Below are 24222 nucleotides of genomic sequence, written 5' to 3' on the forward strand. Positions count from 1 at the left end.
CGATGTGTGGTTGAGGTTATGACACATGAAATATCTTGTTGCTGTATCATAGACTTTTACATGGCTTTCAAAGGGTTGAAATGGCTCTAAGCACTATGGGAGGTCATCAGTCCCCTAGACTTAGAACTACTTAATCCTAACTAACCTAAGGACATCACACACATCCATGCCCGAGGCAGGATTCGAACCTGCGACCGTAGCAGCAGAGTGGTTCCAGACTGAAGCGCCTAGAACAGCTCGGTCACAGCGGCCGGCTACATGGCTTTGTACTGTAATATATTCCTAAGTTCTGTAGTTAGTGTGATAGCATCATCTTTAAGCCGTCACCGTCCCTCTCATATTGTTTTGAAGCAGAGTTTCATCTCCTTCTGCAATTAGGAAATTTGAACTTCGTTTTATTCAGTTAGTAAGAGTTTTCTAGTATTTCAACTGTTGTCTCTTTTGGTGTTTCACATATTGCCAGCTGTGGCGTTTCCTTTTACGGTAGCACACACTTTGTGTTAATAGATTTTGTTTAATGAATGATTTTTTGCAGTCTTCTAATTTCAGGTCCTATAATGGTAATTTTTTCTGGTGACCTAACAGCTGTAATTTGAAGGGTATCCTTTACAAGGCTTAGTGACTTAGTAAATTTGTCCCCAACAACCTTCCAAATATTACTGTCTGTTGCCAAGACGGACATAGCGTTTATGTTGTTTGTTTATTTCATATTTATTGCTGCGTGTGAAACAGATTGTCCTGCAACTTTAGCGTAAGTTTTTCGTTTTTTTGTTTTTTACCTATCATTCTCATCTTCAAGCAATTTGATTTGCGTTTCTAGCGCTGATACTGACCTCCTACCAAATGCGTATGAAGTTTTCGTATCTCATCGTGTACACTTATCAGCTAGAATATTATGACCCCGACCTACTATCGATATAAACCCATCCTGGCTATAACAGCGTTACCTGACGAGGAATGACTTCCAGTCAGACACACGCACGGTACACGTAGTATCAATAAGCCTGCTGTCGGTATGTAGAATGGGGAAGCCGCACAATCTGTTTGAGTTTGGCCGAGGTCAGATTTTGATGTACCGGAGGCTTGCACGAGCATTTCGGAAATTGCACGACTTGTCCGGTGTTCGAGGAGTGCTGTGCTGAGTGCCAACACTTGGCTAGACCCAGGTGAGGCCACGCCCAGACGTCGTGGGGTTGGTCGGCCACCCCTCATTACAGATGTTGGACGTCGCAGGCTGGCCAGACTGGTAAATAAGACAAGCGGCGAACTATGGCAAAACTAACATCAGACTTGAATGCTGGACAGAGTGCAAATGTGTCCGAACACACAGTGCACCGAAAGTTTGTAATCTCCCCACGGAAAATTACCCTCTACCACGCAATAATTAATAATGATCAACCAAATCATCCACATGTATTTACGTTTGAAAAGTATCTGATCAGATTTTCTAGTAATATATGCGCCGACAGCTCGTCGACGCCAAGGTATTTTTCTAGTACGTTTATTCTTGGGAATAACAGAGGTACAGAGATGTATGCTCCATGGTTATTATAGAGAGAGAAAGGAACAGCTTCGGAAGTATCGGTTGGAAGATTGTCGGATTGCTAAAGGAGATTTATTTACTCTTCTTCGCGCTAAAGCGAGCTAGGAAAGTTTGTGCCGCTAGCGTGATAGATAAAGGGAAAAAAAACCTGTAAAAGAAAATTACATGAGACTTGGAACCAACAGAAAACGGAACATGTACGGAAATGGATTCAATATACAATTTTCCTCAGAAATAAGGTTTGTGACCATTTTATTCTAGAGTGAATGACGAATGAGTTCTCTGTCTGAACCATTAATGATTGTCTGGGCCCTGTAATTAATTGGGAAGTTTCAGCTGTGACGAAGAGAGCCTGCAATCTCTGAGTTTTTTGAAATCGTCCAAAAAGGCTTCGTCCACATCTGAAATTTTAGATCTGTCGTAAACTGAACGAATTGTTCAAACGATCGATTTTCCTAACTGAATGCAGCGCTTAATAATTATAACAAATGCAAAGATCTTTTCTAGCAAGCCAGCCGCTGAATATTAAGACGAAGGGCTCCACCAGAGATTCCACTAGGCTGATTTCACGTAATTAATATATTTAAACTGTACACAGATAAAGGGCAGAGAGAGAGAGAGAGAGAGAGAGAGAGAGTGAATGGAATTCGAGAAATTACTCAGAATCCTCCATTAGCATAATTGTTTGTCTGTCTTTTCACGGATCAGCCTAATAAGAAAAACACGAAACCCGGACTTTATTGTACCGATTTATGTGTGAGGGTGAAAGAGCGATAAAGGCGACAGATACACTTCTGTACAGACAAAACATTACACCAAGTTAGCGGCAAGCTGCATTCATATAGACTTTCATCATTTACAGAGTAGAATTCATTATAAGCTCCTAACGATGGCCCTAGCCAGCCGACGCGGTATGTGTGTATGAATGTTAATACCACGATATCGGCAACAACAACTGAAATGGGCACGTGACCATCGGCGCTGGCGTAATGACGGAGCGTTGCATGGTCTGATGGATCCCGATACCATCTTACTCAAGCCGATTGGAGGGAGCGAATCCGTCGTCTTCCACGGAAACAGCTCCTTGACACCTGTACGGGATGGAGACAAGCTGGCGGTGGCTCCATTTTGCTCTGGGGAATATCCATGTGGCCATCCATGGGTCCATGGTTCCAGGAATATCGTACACTGGTTTGCAGACCACTTACACCCTTTCATGACGACTATGTTTCTTTTCAACAAGATAGAGTGCCATGTCACAAGGCCAGGAGCGTGATGGAGTGGTTCGAGGAACACAGTGGCGAGTTCCTACTGACGTGCTGCCTCCCAACTCGCCAGATGTGAACCCGATCGAACACATCTGGGATGTGATTGATCGTGGCGTCAGAGCTCATCTATTCCCCTCCCTGGAATTTTCGGGATTTAGGTGACTTGTGTGTGCAGATTTGGTGGCAATACTTTCCAGCGACCTCCCAAAGCTTCATCACTTCCATGCTACGCCGCGGCCTCGCCAAAGATGGACTTACCGGCTATTAGGTAGGTGGTCATTATGTTCTGGCAGATCACTGTACCTCATACATGTACAGGGACTGGACATAAATACGGAAACACCGCAAGAAATACATCCTTGAACATAAATTCAGATGCTAACCAAGCCTGCAGATTGTGCTGTTGTATTTGACCACAAACGGCACCTAGAATATCTTCAATATGTTACGAGTGTCAGAGCAGTGTTCTGTGTACTTTGAGTGCATTGTGTCGGAGCTGAGTGAGTTCAAACTTAGTCAGATTTATCGGCGCTCGTACGGAGGGTACTTCCGTAACCAAGATGCCGAAGTGTCTGGTGTTTCAAGAGGCACGTTATCGGAGATTTATACGGCTTACAAGGGAAGCAGAAAAACTACATGCGCTGAGTCACAACGCGGTCAAAAGTGTATGTTGAGTGACGGTGACGGACGCTCATTAAAGGGGATAGTGGTGAAAAACTAGAGGACGACAGCTGCAAAAGTAACAACAGGAACTGAAAGTCGCACCAGTTAGTAACAAAACGATGCGAAGGGGCTAAAAAGCTGGGAAATGCAGGGAGAGCTGCAATTCCAAAACCACTTGTCAGGAGAACACGGTGCCAACGCCTTGGACTATAGAGCAGTGGAAGAACGTTATTTGTCGGAAGAGGCTTGTTTCACACTTTTTCCAGCTTCTGGCCGAGTTTACGTCCCAAGAGTGAAACATGGCGGGAGGTTCGGTGATGATTTGATAAGCCATATCGAGGAATTCCATTGGCCTCACGGCTACTGTGCAAGATCGCATTTCTGCCAAAGAATTTGTGACCATGTTCACTGATGAGGTCCATTCCATAGTACAATTTTCCCTATGGCAACGTTGTGTTGCAAGAAGACATAGACCCTCTTCACACACCCCTCACCGTCCAGGATTCGTTTTGCGAACAAGAGGATGAATAATCACATCTCCCAGGCCACCAGTCATCCCATTTCTGTGTTACTGAGCACTTGTGGTCTGCTTTGGTGTCAAGGGTGCGTGATCGCTATGCACCTGCAACATCGTTACCTGAACTTTTCACTATATTGTAGGAAGAATGATGTAAGATTACCTTGAATACCTTGGAGGACCTGTACCTAACCATTCTGAGACGACTGATGTTGATGTTTGGTTTGTGCGGCGCTCAACTGCGCGGTCATCAGCACCCGTACAAAGTCCCAATCTTTAGACAGTCCAATCTAGCCGCTTCCACAAATGATGATGAAATGACGAAGACAGCGCAGACACTCAGTCCCCGGGCAGAGAGTCCCCGGGCAGAGAAAATCCCCAACCCGGCCGGGAATCGAACCTGGGATCCTGTAATCCAGAGGCAACAACGATAGCTACTAGACCACGAACTGCGGACCCGAGACGACTGGAAACTGTTTTGAGCGCCAACGGTTTTCCTACACCGTAAAAGACATGGTAATGTGTTTTGGGTGTTTCAAAGGTTTTGTCCGCCCCTGTACCTTTTCACTTGCGCCTGTTGGTCCCTTCACACTTTTAGTTGCAGTTAGGTCTCTTTTATGGTTTCTTTCCTTATTTTTCGTTCTTGGCTACGTCAATAACGTTCATGATCTGTATGTACGAATAAGAGTGTCCGTTTTTTGTATTTCATAGAAATCTAGTTTTATTCCAATCTTGACGAAATTTTGCACACATCACCTTCAAGACAAGATGAAGCTCACGGCTACTTGAAACATGTTTGGAATACATAAATGGAAACTGTTGTTACCAAACATCTCGAAAAGCTGTTAGCCAATTTATTTCTAATTTCTGGATTCAGATGAAACAATGAAATTTATTGAAAAATTAAATGCCTGAAAGAGGAAATGTATCGTGGTAAACTGACTTTATCTCCTGTAGCGAAAATTGCAGGAGAAATACCTATCTTTGAGATAGTACCGTCAGACGTCAGTAGATGGCGGGACGACTGAAAGCTCGAGAAGTAGACAGAAGCATGTTTGCTAAATCTTGTCTACTGATTGCACTACCGGCCATTAAAGTTGCTACACCAAGAAGAAATGCAGATGATAAACGGGTATTCATTGGACAAATATATTATACTGGAACTGACATGTGATTACATTTTCACGCAATTTGGGTGCATAGATCCTGAGAAATCAGTAACCAGAACAACCACCTCCGGCCATAATAACGGACTTGATACGCCTGGGCATTGAGTCAAACAGAGCTTGGATGGCGAGTACAGGTACAGCTGCCCATGCAGCTTCAACACGATACCACAGTTCATCAAGAGTAGTGACTGGCGTATTGTGACGAGCCAGTTGCTCAACCACCATTGAACAGACGTTTTCAGTTGGTGAGAGATCTGGAGAATGTGCTGGCCAGGGCAGCAGTCGAAAATTTTCTGTATCCAGAAAGGCTCGTACAGGACCTGCAACATGCGGTCGTCCATTATCCTACTGAAATGTAGGGTTTCGCAGGGATCGAATGAAGGATAGAGCCACGGGTCGTAACACATCTGAAATGTAACGTCCACTGTTCAAACTGCCGTCAATGCGAACAAGAGGTGACCGAGACGTGTAACCAATGGCACGCCATACCATTACGCCGGGTGATACGCCAGTATGGCAATGACGAATACACCCTTCCAATATGCGTTCACCGCGATGTCGCCAAACACGGATGCGACCATCATGATGCTGTAAACAGAACCTGGATTTATCCTAAAAAATGACGTTTTGCCATTCGTGCACCCAGGTTCGTCGTTGAGTACACCATCGCAGGCGCTCCTGTCTGTGATGCAGCGTCAAGGGTACCCGCAGCCATGGTCTCCGAGCTGATAGTCCATGCTGCTGCGAACGTCGTCGAACTGTTCGTGCAGGTGGTTGTTGTCTTGCAAACGTCCCCATCTGTTGACTCAGCAATCGAGACGTGGCTGCACGATAAGTTACAACCATGCGGATAAGATGCCTGTCATCTCGACTGCTAGTGATACGACGGCGTTGGGATCCAGCACGGCGTTCCGTATTACCCTCCTGAACCCACTGATTCCATATGCTGCTAACAGTCATTGCATGTCGACCAACGCGAGCAGCAATGTCGCGATACGATAAACCGCAACCGCGATAGGCTACAATTCGACCTTTATCAAAGTCGGAAACGTGATGGTACGCATTTCTCCTCCTTAGACGAGGCATCACAACAACGTTTCACCAGGCAACGCCGGTCAACTGCTGTTTGTGTATGAGAAATCGGTTGGAAACTTTCCTCAAGTCAGCACGTTGTAGGTGTGGCCACCGGCGTCAACCTTGTGCGAATGCTCTGAAAAGCTAATCATGTGCATATCACAGCATCTTCTACCTGTCGGTTAAATTTCGCGCCTGTAGCACGTCATCTTCGTTGTGTAGCAATTTTAATGGCCAGTAGTGTAGTTACCGTTGTGATGATATATACCATAGAAGATTTTTAGTCCGTATTTCACAGTTATTATTATTTAAATACGATACGATACAAACGCTAAGGCAGATAATGGATATAATACCACCAAAAATCACTATCAGATACAGTTGTAAGGTTCTCTTTATTTAACACACGACTGGTTTCAGGCTTTTATACACACTTCTTCAGCGCCGCGGTGGACGTATACAAGACGCAGTGTGCTTACAACGAGCATCACTAGATCGTGAGACGATTGAAAGGTTGAACAGAACCCGAGATTTACCGAACTGGCACAGTTCGACTCGTGCTCAAACACAGCTCTACGTGAAATAGTGAAAACTGACCCGAAACAAATGAAGACTAAGTCTCCAAAATCAAAATGAGCTATTTATCGCAAAATGTAACAACAGACGACGCATCTGATAACCTTTTCATTCTAGTCATGATGTATTCACTCGTCTCATTCCCTTGACGCACAGTGATTCAGATATGCCTTTCGATTTAAATACGTTGCTGTCTCCCACGCGGCTTCGATTCGCAGTAAGTATCAATATAGCACAGGGCCAGTCACTTTGTGCGGCAGATATTAAACATCCCGGGCAACGCAGCTACAGAAATTAGCTTACTTGGAGCGTTGGACACCTGCAAGAATGCCGAAAAACTCTCTTTCAGAATGAAGTTTAGCTCGACAGTCGTTGCTGGCTTAATGTCCTTTCTTGTCTGAAATCGTGTTCCTTTCATTGGCCTTTTCAATTTAGGGAACAACCAGAAATCGCGCGGGTTCACATCAGGTGAAAAAAGGTGCCTGTAGACGCAAAGGAATCCGATTTTTCGCCAGAAAAGTCTGAATGAGTGCCAGGAATGTGCTCGAGCATTGTCGTGATGGAGGCGCCAATTTCATGTAGACCACAAGTCCTGTCTCTCGCTTCGCACAGCATCAAGTAGGCGACGGAGGACATCTCCACAGAACTATATGGTGATTGTTTGGCCCTGTGGTGCGTACTATTGTTGTACCACACAGTGGAAGTCAAAAAAAGCAGTCAACATCAGTTTGACGTTCCCGCGCACTTGGCAGGTAATCTTTGGTGCTTCCACTGTGACGACAGGAATTTTGGTTTCCGGGTGTACGCGCACATCCAGGACTCGTTACGAGTTATTAGTGTATTCACGAAGCTGTGGAAACTGTCTGTAGGGTTCAGTATGTCCTATGAGACTCAGCACGAAGTTGCTTTTGCTCGATCATGAGCAGTTTGGGCAAGAGTTTCGCCGACACTCTCTTCATGGCGAAATCTTCGGTCTCAATGGAATGTGCCAAAAAAAAATGCTGATGCCCACCTCTTCAGTAATTTCTTTGATAGTCACACAATGGTCCCACATCACAATCGTGTTCACTTTGGTCGTCAGCTGGTTATTTCGGTATGTTGATGGCTGACCAGAGCGTTGCTCGCTCTCCACCGATGTATAGCCGGCTTTAAACCGGTTGTACCACTCCAGCTGTGTGATGCTCTTGGTGTAGTTACTGAAACCCACCTGAGTCTTCCGAATGGTTTCCCCTTGGCTGTCGCTCAGTTTTTGGCAAAATTTGATGCATTAGCGCTGCTCTAGTCGTTCCGTCACTTCCTTCGATGGGAGCTGTACACACTGCCGCAATCAACCGTTGCTTGCTAGCAGCTGACGCTGTCGGCAGGTAATAAAAAATTGGGGCATGCACACGAAGGTTCATTGTCGGTTCATGCAAGCGTGCTAGATTCAAATCCGAAAGGTGTACGTAAAAAGTAATATGGTCGGATACTTGTCTAACACACGTTGTATTTTGCATTGTAGGGATTTCTGACTCGTATTATGGATGACTCATTTCCTAACGTGGATTGCTGTACTTGTTATCTAACGAAATGACGCAGTGATAAGACACTGGCTATCCAGATGTTTTTGTGACTTCCCTAAATCACTTAAAGAGAATTTCGAGATGATTCCTTTGAAACGGTTCGACGCTGTTTCCTTTTTCAGCCTTCCGCAATCCGAGTTCGTGCTCTTTCTGTGTAGCCTAATCTTCCTTCGTACCTGATCTTCAGTGTATACGATTGTGAGCTTGGCATCTGTGCTGTCTGCATGTCCCTAAAACCGCTGACGACGTAACGCTTGGACTTTAAGTGCATCCAACATAGCAGCTGACTCGTGCGCTCACGTACTGCGAATGGGTGCGTGCCGGAGTGCGCCGCGCTTGTCCTACGAGCCCCTGCCATCGCCATTTTGGATTTTAAAATTTCTGCCATCTTAACGAAGTCATTGCCCCTAGTATGTAATCAAGCCGCCATCCCTGTATGTAATCAACTTCTCAGGTTAATGTCAAAGTATGGGTGGGAAAAACCGACCGTTAAACCGATACCGGTATTTTAGTTCTGAATAACAGGTGTCCTTCGGTATTTGATTAGTCTCGATTATGAAAGGTGTTTTTCTTAGATTTTACTAATATTCGAGTAAAATAAGCGAAATATCAATTTGCCATAGCAGCAGTGCTAAAATATTTCGTTCTAAAACACAACATTTTTTTTAAAAAAAGGAGTAATTTTTATTCGAAAAACATGCATCGGTTTGAAATATTACTTTGTTATAGAAAAGTAATCAGTGACATTTTAATAACTATGCCAACAGAAACGAGCAACGAGCATACGGCATAAGAACTGGTACAGCGTGACTGAGACAACTGAGACAATACCGTCCGTCAGTGTGCGTGTAGTGTGGGAGACTGGCCGCCACCTGGTTTATATGGTAGTTTCTCGCTGTCGTCACTGGACATTAATAGTACTGCAGAACTGCACCAGTCCTAATCTGAAAATATTTTTACCAAGTGACATAGCAATGAAATACAACGCTTCATTTGCTTTAAAAGAGTAAAGATTTGTCTTCCATTGCTCTGAACTAATAAAAGGAGAAGGAACTTATAGTAAAAGTACTCAATTAAAAACTTAACAAAAATTCACTTACAGTATACAAGAAAAATAGGAAGTAGCTGATCTGCTGCCTGTGTCTACATAATATGGCTGTATCTGCTTGTAGACCTTGAAAACGAACAAATTAACAGGAAAAGCACAGTTCTTCAGCCTCAGCTTTCACCGTTCAGCACTGACTATTCGTATGCCCAAGTAGTGGTACGATTCCCGATTACATCACAGTTTTTGAGCAGAGTTTCAAAAAGTTAGAATCAATAGGAGAATAGTGGTGATTTTTTGTAGTATTCGACCACTTATCACTCTTCGAGAAAAGCAGCAAATCGTGGATGGACACCCTGTACCTCAACGTAGTATGATAATCAGCCTGAATTTATTATGAACACCTTGAGATCTAGATTGAAACCGACTGATTTAAAATTTTCTGATAGCTGCTGTACTCGTAAAACCTTGTATAATTTAAAGCCCGTGTTGGTAGTCGTAATTTACAGCCGGTCACCATATGCATACAAGATCGTAATCACAACATCTGACTGAACAAATGTATGAAACTGATCGTGGATGGGCTTTAAAAATTATTCTTCCAGTGGATAGCAAAATATTTTGTACATTGCATTCTCGAAACCTTCATACTGCATACTACCAGCATAATTATTAATTGTGGATAACAGCTGATTACTGGCCAAATACAGCATTGTAGGTGAAAACGGAAAAATTATGATAAAATTAACTCTTTGTCTCGAAGAGCGTCTTATATACTATCCAGCAGGTAAAAATTGGTACGATTTATTGATAACGAACTCATGGGCTACTATATGCTTACTTTGCAAATACTGCGCAGATTTCTTTATCTGCAATACACCAGTACACCGTACGCTATGCGGCGGAGAGAATGCGTAGTACTCCTCCCTCAAAATTTACTTTTTTATATTATAAAGAAAAGAATGATTGCCGATAACTCACCTTGCAAACGATATCATCTGCAACCCTTCTTATTATTCCGCGTTTTGTTTTGCATTTGTCTGAGTCAATCATGCTAGTTTCACAATTCCATAATGAATGCCACTCTTCTTCTTAGAATATTCTATGACACTAATCCAAAATTATAAAGTCATCGGACTGACGAATAATTCGCGATAAATGGCTGGAGCTTATTTTTGTGACGTACTTCAATGATTGCACAAAGTTAGTTTTCTTCCCATAATTATGTCCTCCGCGTGACTACATTTAAGTTGATATTTCAACTTAGGTAGCTGTGCGGTGATATTGCAGCTCAACTGAAGTATTTCGCTGATTACAGTGATTGAAGACTGAATGTTGAGTCAGTTATACAAGTACTTCTGTGTAACAATAGGTAGTAATGTGAAATATAAAGATCGTACAGACGCAGTTGTAGGGAAAAGACGTAACAACTTCCAGTGAAACGTATGATACTGGGAAATCGCAGTATGTTCAGGAAAGACCTAATTAGAATACGGTTGAAGACTTAAATTATAATATTAGACTATAATGACTAGATGCACCGAGAGTGCACAAATAAAGGATAAACAAATGGTTGTTCCAAATGTTATTGACTTAAACAATAAGAATCTCCACCTGGCAGACACGCCAAGGAAATCGACTATATCGTGAATACCGATACAGGAAATTCTTAGAACCCATTTTCAAGTGGGAAACGATTTTAGTTAAGACTAATATGATAAAATTAAACGTTTGTTACCTTAACATATGTTATAACGCACCACGTACGACAGGAATGCGAAGAAGCAGCAAGAAATGATTAAATGAAATGTACTGTCTTGCATTTTACAGTGATTTTGAAAATGTTAATCCGGAGATTCGAGTCCTCCCTCGGACATGGCTGTGTGCGTTGTCCTTAGCGTTAAGTTAATTTAAATAGTGTGTAAGTCTAGGGACCGATGACCTCAGCAGTTTGATCCCTTAGGAGTTTACACACTTTTGAACATTTTTGAAAATGTTCATGCACACAAGTTTCACACACTATCTTCTTCGGGGGAGAGATGAACTTCTTTAGGTCACGTGTTATTTTATTAGCGAGCACCCACAGTTATTTACTGCCACAATGGCGACACGTTGGACGTCAAGAGTACCATTCGGCATTTGTCTTGTGATGATGCTGTGTTTCTCTAGACTGCCAACGTGTTGTCACCGGTGCAACTAATAAGTGAGAATGCTTGCGTTTGACTAACAAAACTAGTCACATAAGGGAACGTCGATAAAAAATGTTGGGATTCTTTTTAAATTGGAGTCCCCTCCCCCTTTGTGAGATTTGTCGAGATGTTGTTGGACCCTGCTCCCCCTCACTCCACCTTTCCGCTCACTTGAGGTTTACCCCATAGGCTGATAAAAATACGTAAAAACAATTTTTTTATTTATTTTAAAATTAATTAAAACACATTAATAAAAGCCGGTCTTATGTGGGAAGTACATTAAACCTTTCTTTGTAACGTGATTAAGAACCTTGTAAAGATGCTAACACTGTAATATTCGGACGGATAGGGAGACAGACAGACTTGCCCACAAAAAGGCTCCAAGAAAACAGCATTAACCGTTTTGACGGATCCCCAAATAAATTATATATACATTAAATGTCCTGAGTCTTCACGTACTTCGCATATGAAAGAAAACATTGTTTGTAGCTTCCATTGACCATATGGTTACGTAGCTCTTCAATCTCCTGGTTTATATGATAATTAAGAGAATGCTTGTCGACGCATTTTAGGTGATCTTGCTTCCACAAACTTCTTGCCCGCACGTGTCTTTCTACTCGTCGACTTGTCACTTAACAGACACATCGTAAAAGTTATGATAGAAGTTAATTTTGAACACAGTAAGATCGTCTTTATATGGGTTACAGTGTATCACGACTGACTCACTGACACCCTGTGATTTGCACCGTCGCGGCAGAGAACTCCCCAAATGAGACCCGCCACATGTCCTGCACGTGTTTCAAATCGGGGAATCCCCGGCATGCAGACATTTAAAGCATTCAGTTCAGTTCAGAGGGGCCATACAAACTGATCGGCACTTTATTTTGTCAGTGCTTCGATTTTATAAAACAAAATTTTATGTCCTAATCATGCATATTCTCTGAATTAAAAAAGATTACCTGAGATTTTCATTGCAGTTCCCCTCTAAATGAGATTCGGTGAGATTTTTTCCGGGTCTCCCTCCCCTCTTTCATCCACCCCTCCCCTCATTTTGTCGAAAGTTGTGCTCCCTTTTTAATGACCCCGAAGTAGACAGAACGATAACTGTTAATCTTACACAATAACTACAACTTAGCGACTTAGATCATGAAGGCTAGTGTCCGACGATACGGAAAACAGAACTTTAACTATAAAATTCATTTCATACAATACTCGTCTGTCTTTAAGGTTGAATAACAAGTACAGTATTTCAACCTTAAATATGAAATTGTTCTACGAAGAAATAACGGAAGAATCCATAAATAAAAATACTCATATAAATTGTGTAATGATTGGGTTGGTCCTGTAGAGGAAGCCTCTTGGAAATACGAGTATAACTGCATACACATCCAGGGTGGAACAACGACAATATTATGTGCGTGTATGTGTGTGTTTGTGTGTGTGTGGGTGTGTGTCTGAATGTTTTCGACGATAGAAGAAGGCCTTTTGGCCCTTAGTTCACATGTATAGCAATTCTTTCGTTGTGCCTCTCTGCGACTCATCGTCTCCTCTATGTAATGAGTAGCAATTTACACTTTCCATAATATTGTCGTTCCTAATTATACATACATGTTCCGTAAGACACCATGCGATGCATGATGGAGGGCACCTTTTTCCACAGCTATCCGTTCGCTTACCTGCTGCACTAGCAAATATAGAAAGAGGGAAAATGACTATTTGCTTCCGACGGAATCCTGATTTTCTTTATCTTTATGTCGCTGTGGCTACGCATTATGTATGTCCATGTCAGTAAGATCGTTCTGCAGTCTTTCGCTAATGCCAATTCTCTAAACTCTCTCAACGGTGCTTCACAAAATAACGTTTTTCCTACAGAAATTTCCATTTAAGGTCATGGAGCATTTGTTCACGGAACATTTCCGTAATACTATCTGTAACAAACCTAGTTGCACGCCTCTGAATTGTTTCGACATATTTCTTTGATCTGACCTGGTGGGAATCCCAAACACTGAAGAATTACTCGAGCATGGGTCTTGCAAGTGTTATGCTCGCGGTATCCGTTATAGATGACCTACACTTCCCGAGAAGTCACACAATAAAGCGAAGTAAACCATTCACTTTCCCTACAACAGACTCGTTCCATTGCACATGGCCTTGCAACGTTGCAACGTTACGCTCAGATGGGTTTACAAGACGTGACTGTGTCAAGCAGCACGACATAAATACACTCATAAAACTCTCTGGCTCAGTCATCGCCTTAAGAGTGTTTATGAGTTATTGATAACGACTAAGGTATTAAAATCAGTGTACCAATTAAATAAATTATTAGCATTGTTTCAAATAAACTTAATAGTTAAAAATAATGTGCTCATTGATGCTCTTTTCCAATAATATAGCAAGTATTATAAGGTATATTCCTCAGTTTCTTAGCAACCGCACATCAACATTTGTACGGAAAGCGACTGACTTGAGCACTAACGTTGTTGTTATGATCATCAGTCAGAAGACTGGTTGGAAGCGACTCTCCACGCCAGTCTACTCTACGAAAGCCTCTTCATGCCTGCATGACTATTACAGCCTACAACCATTTGTACCTGCTTCCTTTATTCAAAACTTGCTCCGCTTTCCTGTGAGATTTCTAGTTTTTAACCTATCTCTATAGCGTTAATCCCCTCCGCAACTTCCTTCCATTGCCAGATTTACTACCTACTCACAGGTCACCATGCGACCCATCAACTGATCCCTTCCTTAAGTTAAGCTGCGCCGTAAGTTTATTTTTTACCCTATTCTATTCGGTACCTTGTAGTGCTCCTTATACTATTTTAAGCCAGTTTCACTATATCCGATGCAATCGTCTTGAGAGATTTAGCAACTGTGCTGAAATTTAAGATAATTATCACTTATCGTCCCGTTCCAGTTGCGTAATTTTATTTAGATTACATGTTTCGATTAGTCTCGATCGTCTTCAGATCTAAGTAGTTGCGTCAGCAGCCCGTCTTGTCTTCTCAGCACAACCCATCAGAGCATTCTGAGTAGACAAGACGGGTTGCTGACGCACTATGTACTTAGATCTGAGGGTGATCCAGAGTGATCGAAACATATAATCTAATCAAAAATATGCAACTGATGCGGAGTAATAAACGAGAATTGTCTTAAGCCAGTTTGTTATCTTAAGCCGCTTTTACAATCACGTATGTCAAATAAAAGGCGTAAAATGTTTGTGATAGCGGTAAAGGGCCTAAGATAACACTGTAACGCTGTCAATCATCAAAGAAATGTAACCTGATTCAAAGAAAACGTTGTTTCTACATTTTTTATGTAAGGGTTATAAAATGATGATTCATGATTCTCTAATCTCTCTCTCTCTCTCTCTCTCTCTCTCTCTTTGGCGGTTCGACTTGATAGATGTAATTGTTCTGTGAGTCATATTATTTCATTATTACCAGTAAAAAATAATTCCTGTTTTGTACAAGCAGTCTGAGTACCCTGAGTTACCCTTTGAACTGGAGTCATTTTAATAAATAGTTTGGGCTTTAGTAACTATATTAGCTGACTCTTGTGACGAAGTACAGGTGGTCGGTCAGCATTTCTTACAGCTCGTCATTTCAGTATCTGCAAAAGAGAATCTTCTTTGTTCATTATTAACATACGAAGTCAGACACTTTTACATAGGCTAAGTGGATGAGTTCCTCTACGTATTTCAACACTGTTTTAACGCAACCATATAGTGCCGACACTGTTCAGTAAGTCTGCTTTGAGCCGAACTCAAATAAATAGTGGGAACTAATGTATTCGTAATTTAAGTATGGGAATATGCTGAAGAAACTTGAATTTAAATAACAGAGTAATATTTTCACTTCAGTGATCTGAAAGGCAAAGACCGTACGAAAGAACAATTTAAATTCTTACAACTTTTAAAAATACCACTTGCTCTCCGTTAGTATTACTTGAAGTCAGTTCTAGATATTTTTGTATCTCACCAATGTAAGCTATGTATTAGTTAGGCGAAACTGATAACCTTTTGTTAAGGTATTTATCAGCTTGTAAATACTTTATAAAATGCGTGACACAAAAATGCAGAATTTATTTTCGCTTTATTCCGACCGGTTTCGGTCAGAAACTATGATAACTGTCCTGTACGAAATACAAAACAAAAATCATGTCAAAAGGCAGAAAGAAAACGACCTGCAAGGTCACAAGATTTTTATTACTTAGAATGTAACAACAGGAAAATTACTTATGTCGAAAAATTAATCTTTAGCCAACATTACAAATCAAAACTGAAAGTACGGTTCATTTCGAACTTTACAAGTACGATATCTGTGTAAACAGCAACTCACTGAGGAGAACCAACACGAGACACATACTGGCATTACAGGGCCAGAACGCATAGTAATCAATTCGAAGACCAACGATTACGTTGATATTACAATAGTAGGATGAAGATGATACTAATCACACGTCTCGTAACAAAACGGTATTCCACCCAAACATTTTCAAGAAGACAAATTAATAAATATTTAAAATCACATTACAAATTGGTTTTTATAGAATAAGTTACTCTACGATAGCAACATCCTTTGTCTAAACTAGAGACTAGCGTCTTTACAATAAAATATAACGAAGTTATAAGAATGGCCTAAATACCGCAATGCAAACATAAATTTATGCTAACATACATGGCTAAAGGCAATTAACTCAATTTACAGATTTTTTTTAAGGAAAAGGTACCATCCAGTTACACAATAAATATTAAACCCACTATCTGAAATAGCTTCAGGTAATCAGAAATTATCGTAGTCACAATCGCGTGGAACGGTAAGAAGAGGTAAGACCTAAAGAAATCTGTAAATGGGATTAATACCTTTTAGCCATGTATGTTAGCATGAATTTATAATTGCAGTACCGTATTTACTCCATTCTGATAACTTCGTTATATTTTATTGTAAAGATGCTACTCTTCAGTCTTTATGACGACAAAGGATGTTGTTACTGCAGAGTAATTAACCGTATAAAAAATAAAAAACCCTTATGTAATGTAATTTTAAATGTTTACTAGTTTGTGTTCTTGAAAATGTTTGGTTGGAATACAAGGACATTCAGGTGCAAGTCTGCATGCAGTTAAAGTTGATGTTAGAGGAAGATCCGGAGTTTCTCTCAAATGTAATCACTGCTGATGAAACTTGGCTACATCATATTGATCCTGAGAGCAAACAGTAAAGCTCAGTGTGGAAATCTCCTTCATCACGAACCCCCAAAAAAGCAAAAGTTCTTGCTTCTGCTGGGAAGTAACTATCCTCTCATTCTTTGATATTCATGGAATGGTTTATCAGCATGTCGTACCTGCACGCACATCAGTAACTGGACAATACTACAGGGATGTCCTGAAAACATTGCAAGTCCGTATCAGGCACAAAAGACCACATTTCCTTCAAGCAGGCTGGATGCTGCACCACGATAACGCGCGGCCGCATCTTGCCAATGTTACTTAATATCTTGGAAAAAGCAACGTGAAGTGCATCCTTCACCCTCCCTATAGTCCGGATTTAGCCCCAAGTGACTTATTTCTATTCCCTAGCATTAAGAAATGCCTTTCTGGGATGCATTATCAATCATCAGAAGCAGTGGTGAAGGCTGTGGAGGCGATTTTGAAGGACATCTCAAAAAATGGTTTCCAGCATGTATTTGAAGACTGGCAGAAACGCTGGGACTAGTGCATCGCATTCATGGTAGACTACTTTGAGAAGGACCACCAACATTATAAGGATGAGTAAAGCTATGCGGTCAAAAAAAAAAGTTGTGATCATTCTTCATTGAACAGTCCTCTTGTTTTTACTGCATTTTTTCCTAGTGTAATACAATCACCTGATGTAATTCGACTAATTTCCATTACGCTTGCGGACATACGCACCTTGAAACGCAGCGACCCGACGGGGGGCTTGGCGTACGGCAGGTTGTAGAAAGCGAGCAGTGGGCGGCCGTTGCTAGTCGCTTGTCGGCGGCCTCGCACCGCGCCCTGCAGGATCCTCACCACTGGGAGCTCTGCGCCCCCAGCCTCCGCCCCCGCCGCCGCCAGCAGCAGCAGCCACAGTACCGCCACACACCTCGCAGACCGCGAACCCATCGCCGACTGACACTTTGGTGTCTGATTACGGCCGGCTCAAGGCCGCTAACGTGCAAAAAGATACCTCATCCGCCGGACCGGTTACGTAACAGCGAGGCGGACGACGCTCTCCCACTGTGATTCATTAGCAGTTTACTGATAGCGGGTCTGACGCGCGACTCGGCAAACTTTTTTCAACTTTTGCATCAAATCAACCGAATGAGTTATTACTGTCGGAGTACCAATTGCCAATGGAGAACAGATTTTTCTGCTTACAGTGATTTCGCCTCGTACGTTGCCGCTTGCATTTTCGCTGAGAATTTGAACTGCAGTGCATAATACTGGCACGTGGATTGCGCTAACCGAGTGAGGTGGCGTAGTGGTTACCACACTGGACTCGCGTTCGGGAGGATGACGGTTCAAATCCATGTCCATCCTGATTTAGGATTTTCGTGATTTTCCCAAATCGTTTTTTGGATACGCCTATTAGCTGCTAGATGAATATTGTTTAAAATATGGCTGAGAACCGTGGCCATCCCAGTACCTGAATCGGACGCATGTGATCCGCGGGTCGCATTTTGGCGACCATTGGTTCAGACGACCGGTTTGGGTTAGGTAAGATAAAGACACCCACTGACGTTGTGCTTGACAATGGGAGCAAGTCTTAAGAAGTATGCCATCAACCTTGTAGGTAGGGCAACCACAGGTATGAGTAGTCATCTTGGATATTAATAAACTCCCTTAGCAGGATTTACTCCTTTATTATTGGATCACTATCGGTTTCGTGGCACTAAAAGGCACATCTTCACATGAACATCTACATAACAATAAACCCAGAAGGAATAACTCTGAGATACACACTAGTACGGTAAATTATTTTAAGATTTTTAATTAAAAAGAATATATTAAAACTCTTACATGAGAATACCATGTTAGAACTCGCATAATTAAAACCCAGCCATAGCTTATTTCTGGAACGGTTAGTGTGTCACCTCTTTCTCGTCCCCTCGCTTTGCGGCAATGCGATTGGTCGCGATCACCTATTATTTAAAAAAAATCGCTTGTTGAAAGAAATGACTGCTAGTCGTCTAAAATTAAAGTATATATTCGAAATGTTAGGCTGATGGCTTTGCAAGGTTTTTCTTAATTTCTGACTTTGCGTATTATTTGAACAATTAGTAAGTTGTAATATCACTGTGTCTCTGTCCTGTTGCCAGTGTTGGTTGTTTCGATGATTGGTAAATAAAGTGTGCTGTTGAGAATCCTTTATGGACTTGGTCATTTCATTCCGCGCAGTCCTTCTACCAACGTATCAAAAATATTAGAGCGGAAAACCTCTGAACCTTTCCACCCAACATTCATTGTCCGTCGGAACAAAACACCGCTAAAGGGCGGTATGTCATAGAATAAAACAGCCGGAGTCCAATATAGCTGATGCGTCCTAAACAAATTGTTCCATAGTGATCCATAGGTGAGAAGAAAATAAATGAAAACCATTTAGACCTAATTTTGGGCCGGAATGAAAATCCAAGAAGCGGCTGTCACAAAATGATCACTAAGACAGAGCACGCAGCCGCCTCCTCTGTTAGCGATTCCGTATAGGTCGGGGAAACGGTAAATGCGGTTTTCGGGTTCTACTTTTTGGTCCAGGTAGAACATGCCTCCGTTTTGAGGCAATCACACCTTGATTTTTCATTCTGGCTCAAAATTTATTAGATTTTAAGAGTTTCCATTTATTTTCTCCTTACCAGTGGATCACTATGGCACGATTTGTTTAGCATTTATTAGATCTTAAGAGTTTCCATTTATTTTGTCCTTACCAGTGGATCACTATGGCACGATTTGTTTAGCATCCATCCACTATATTGAAATCCGACTGTTTTATTCTAAGACATACAGCCTTTTACCGGGGTTTCGTTCCCACGGACAAGGAGTGTTGCGTACAAAATTTCTGAGCTTTTCCGCTCTAATGTTTCAGTTATGCGGGCACTAAAATTTTGATATTCTACTGTAAATTTTTTTAATAATTTAAAACAAATTAGAATCTTAGCTTTTGGATTTATTATTATACAGATGTTCACCTGAAGATGTGGCTTTTAGTGCCACGAAAGCGGTTATGATCCAATAATGAAGGACTAATTCCAGCTGAAGCCAAGATGGCGAAGAAGTATGTCTCCATCCGCAGCTGAGTGGTCAAGGGGGCGGACTCCTTTGTGAGGTACCCTGGTTAGATTTGCGATACTGCCAAAAATTTTTCCTTGACGGAAGACTACTACGGGTACACTCAGCCTTGTGAAGTCAAATGTGGAGGTACTCGACTTATTAGTAGCCAAGATAAAGAAACCCGATGACAAGAGGGAAAGCGATACACTGACAACAAGCTGCTCCATAGCGGATCCGATGGAGTCTTTGGCAGAGGATGATACGGCGGTCGGTCGGAATCTATTGACACGTTTAAGGCCAGAACGTAGAACTTGAAAGGAATCAAGCCACCGTCAGAGGACTTGTCGAACCTAAAAAATCGTTCGACAACGCAGTACTGTGCAGCATGTTTAAAATTCTCAGAAAAATAGGTGTATGGGATGTGCTGCGTTCGGCACTATGACCTAGGTTGGCACCACCCGAACTGTTATTCTAGGTGGGACATACTTCATGTTGACGCTGCTTCAGACTTCTGACAGAGAGAATGGCTTATCTGCGCGAGCGCAGCGCGGAAAAGGGAGTGACGGCACGTCTAGTTGAAACAGGTACTGCGACTAGGCACGAAGTTGTCGCTGATTGTGAAGGAACAGCCGACACGTATGTGTTTAGTTGGCTATGCGTAAGCGGATGGGATCGTGGGCTGTCGCACGGAGGACTGACTTGTGTATGCTTGGTACGAACGGACTATACGCTTACGGAATGTGAATAAGCCTGATGCACAGAAACCGAGAGTCGTGGCTGTGTCGGACATTCAGTTCCGTCAGATACTGTGTTCTGATGGTTGTCGCCATTTCATGGTTTTCCATTCTTATGGTATACTGTTACTTACTTATGAAACTGTTCTCAAGTATTTTATGTGTTGCGTGAGCTGTAGAGATTCAGCGGCATACATCTTCCGTTTCTGATGCTATAAATATTTCATTCAAACGTGTGTTGTCAGTTGTAACCGCAACGGTGCCTGCTTGTGAAGGTGGAAGGAAGATAAAGAATAGTCGTAATCACCTACCTCTTCCCAATAGGAACTGAAATTAACCGAACAGACTGGTGTTGGAGAAAAAGGCGAAGATACAGACGTAGCCCAACGTAATTTTGAAAAGATGAGTGTGCGGTTGATTTAGTGTCGGACATCGTTTCTGAGAAACTGCAGATTTATCAAGGCAAGATAAAAGGTCTGGTAATTTGCTGATCAGCAGCTAGATCACGACAAATGCGGACGGGCTCCACGACAACACTTTTGCATTCCTTTTACGAATAGCTGCAAAGAAAGCTGGTAGTTACAAGAGATTAATTGAAAGAGATATATTTGGGCTGCCAAATGAATCACACGAAACAGCAAGACGGCTCTTTGTTGGCCCCAGAAACACTGTGAAGCTGCGCCTTCCTATATTATCATAGCCAGTATTACAGGTACTTATTAATACTTGTGGAATCTCTGGTCCATATATTTCATATTTCATAAAGATCAGTATACTTGCTTACTTCTTAGATCATAAAACGCTTGTGTAGGACGTATGTTTCACTGAAACTTTGTAGTGCTTGGGTCTATCACTGGTCTGTTTCAGATACAGTATAAGAAATTGTTTTCTGATTATCATATGATGGAAGTCGTAGGCTGATGATGTGTACTGATGTGACAAGTCATATGGGATACCCCCCAATATCGTGTGGGACCTCCTTTTGCCCGGCGTAGTCAGCAACTCGATTTGTCATGGACTCAACAAGTCGGTAGAAATCCCCTGCAGAAATATTGATCTACACTGCCTCTATCGTCATCCATAATTTTGAAAGGACTGTCGGTGCAGGATATTGAGCACTAAATGATCTCTTGATTACCTCCCACAAATGTTCGATGCCATTGAGATCCGGCAGATGGGTGGCAAAATCATTCGCTCGAGTTGTCCAGAAAGTTCTTCAAACCATTCGCCCAGTGACAGGGGGCATTGGCATCCACAAAAATTTGTTCGCTGTTTTGAAAGATGGAGTCCATGAATGGCTGCAGATGGTCTCCACGTAGCCAAATATACCCATTTACATTCAGTGACCCTTTCAGTTGGGCGCAGGACCCAGTCCATTCCAGATAAACACAGCCCACACCATTATCGAGCCGCCACCAGCTTGCACGGTGCCTTGTGAACAACTTGTGTCCATTGTAAGGAGGATGTTTAGGTTTTTATGTTGGTAACGCCATGTAGCGCTCTATATGAAAATCACTGATTGTGCTGTGTGAAGGCTGTGGTTGGTTTGCATTGTTGGAGTAATGTTCGCCATTGTAGTGTTGGGCAGTTGGCTGTCAACAGCACGTAGCGTTGCGCAGTTGGAGGTGAGCTGCGAGCAGTGGTGGATGTGAGGAGAGAGATGGCTGAATTTTGAGAGCGGACGATCTGGACGTGTGTCAATCTGAAAGAGTAAATTTGTAATAGTGGATATCACGGACAGATATATATATAATGACTTTTGAACACTATTAAGGAAAATACATTGTTTGTTCTCTATCAAAATCTTTCTTTTGCTAACAATGCCTGTCAGTAGTTAGTGCCTTCAGTAGTTTGAATCTTTTATTTACCTGGCAGTAGTGGCGCTCGCTGTATTGCAGTAGTTCGAGTAACGAAGATTTTTGTGAGGTAAGTGATTTGTGAAACGTATAGGTTAATTTAGTCAGGACCATTCTCTTGTAGGGATTATTGAAAGTCAGATTGCGTTGCGCCAAAAAATATTGTGTGTCAGTTTAAGCACAGTCATGTATAATTTTTCTAAGGGGACGTTTCATACCATGACTTCAGGGGATATGCGCCATACTCGCACTGTACCATAAGCTCTGATCAACCGAAATTCGGACACACCTGATCAAGACACGATTTTCAAATCGTCCAGGGTCCAGGGTCCAATAGAGACGCTGCAGGTGATGTCATGCTGTTAGCAAAGACACCCGCGTCGGTCGTCTGCTGGCACACTTCATCAACGCCAAATATAGCCGCACTGTCCTAACGGATACGTTCATCGTTCGTTCCACATTGATTTCTGTGGTTGTTTCACGCTGTGCTGTTTTCCGTTAGCGCTGTCAATCTACCAAACGCCGCTACTCTAGGTTGTTAAGCAAAGGTCGTCGGCCAATGCGCTGTCCATGGTGAGAGGTAATGCCTGGAATTTGCTAATCTCGGCACACTCTTGACAATGTGGAACTCGGAATATTGAATTAAATATTTCCGAAATGAATGTCCCATGCGTCTAGCTCCAAGTACCATTCCGTGTTCAAAGAGTGTTAATTCCTGTCGCGCGTCCATAATCACATCGGCAACCTGTTCAAATGAATCACCTGAGTACAAATAACAGCCCCGCCAACGCACTGCCTTTTATACCTAGCGTACGCGATGATACCGCAGTCTGTACATGTGCGTACCTTTAACCCATAATTTTTGTCATCCGTATAACGATGACGATGATGATGGTTTGTGGGGCGCTCAACATCGTGATCATGAGCGCCCGTGCAAGTTCCCCATCTTTCCACTTCCAGTCTCGGCACTTCCGGAATGATGATGACATGATGTGGACACAGCAAACACCCAGATCCATATAATGGTGCAGGTCTCGAACCTAAACAAGCTGTGGAAAAAGACAAGGAAGCGTTACAAGTACTACTTCTATTCTGTGTTCACTCGTGGATACTATATCAAGAAATTTCGAATGTTTATCAGTGAGTTAAGTAAAGTCTAAAGAGCTCTGTACAACTTACGGTTATCCTTGTAGTGGTTCAGCGAGAGTACACTCTTGTGTAACTGTCTGGAAAATATATGTGAACTTGTAACATTAGTGTTTTTAATTATGTATGTTTTGGACTTTCAATAAGGTTAGGAGTTTGTGCAGAGTAAGCTGTCCAAAAAATTATTTTACGTCAGTAATTTATGCTAATTGTCATGTCAAGGTTTCCTTGGGAAGCGCATAAACTGAGTCTAATTCTTGTGCCCCTTAAAGTTACTTAAATTTTAATTTCTGTAGATCCGTTAGGTTGGAATAAGAGATTGTCAGGTTTGTTCATTTGATCAATATCGAAAGTCTGCTTATTTCTGGATTCGGATACTGAATAATTACCAAGGTACAGCTTTGTTAATTTGCTAATTGTTTGGATTGCGAGAAAACTTTAAGAGAAATGACTGTATAGAGCACAGGTCGTAAATCCGTTAGAACTATATGAGAATATTAATAAATGTGTTAGGTATTAATGTAGCTGGCAGGTCGGTGTGGCCGAGTGATTCTAGGCGCTTCAGTCTGGAACCGCGAGACCGCTACGGGCGCAGGTTCGAATCCTGCCTCGGGCAT

At 42.1% G+C, this 24222-nt stretch overlaps 1 protein-coding gene across 1 annotated transcript in view; it reads right to left on the bottom strand.

Annotated features, from left to right (window-relative positions):
- Positions 1-17727, bottom strand: part of LOC124788898 (juvenile hormone esterase-like) — a 124523-nt gene extending 106796 nt beyond the window's left edge. Inside the window, exon 1 of the mRNA XM_047256180.1 lies at positions 17515-17727. Coding sequence (XP_047112136.1) covers positions 17515-17727 — 213 coding nt within the window. The remainder of the gene's footprint in view (positions 1-17514) is intronic.
- Between the last annotated feature and the right edge of the window lie 6495 nt (positions 17728-24222).

The sequence above is a fragment of the Schistocerca piceifrons genome, chromosome 3 (assembly GCF_021461385.2).
Source record: "Schistocerca piceifrons isolate TAMUIC-IGC-003096 chromosome 3, iqSchPice1.1, whole genome shotgun sequence".
In the NCBI taxonomy this organism is placed as follows: domain Eukaryota; kingdom Metazoa; phylum Arthropoda; class Insecta; order Orthoptera; family Acrididae; genus Schistocerca; species Schistocerca piceifrons.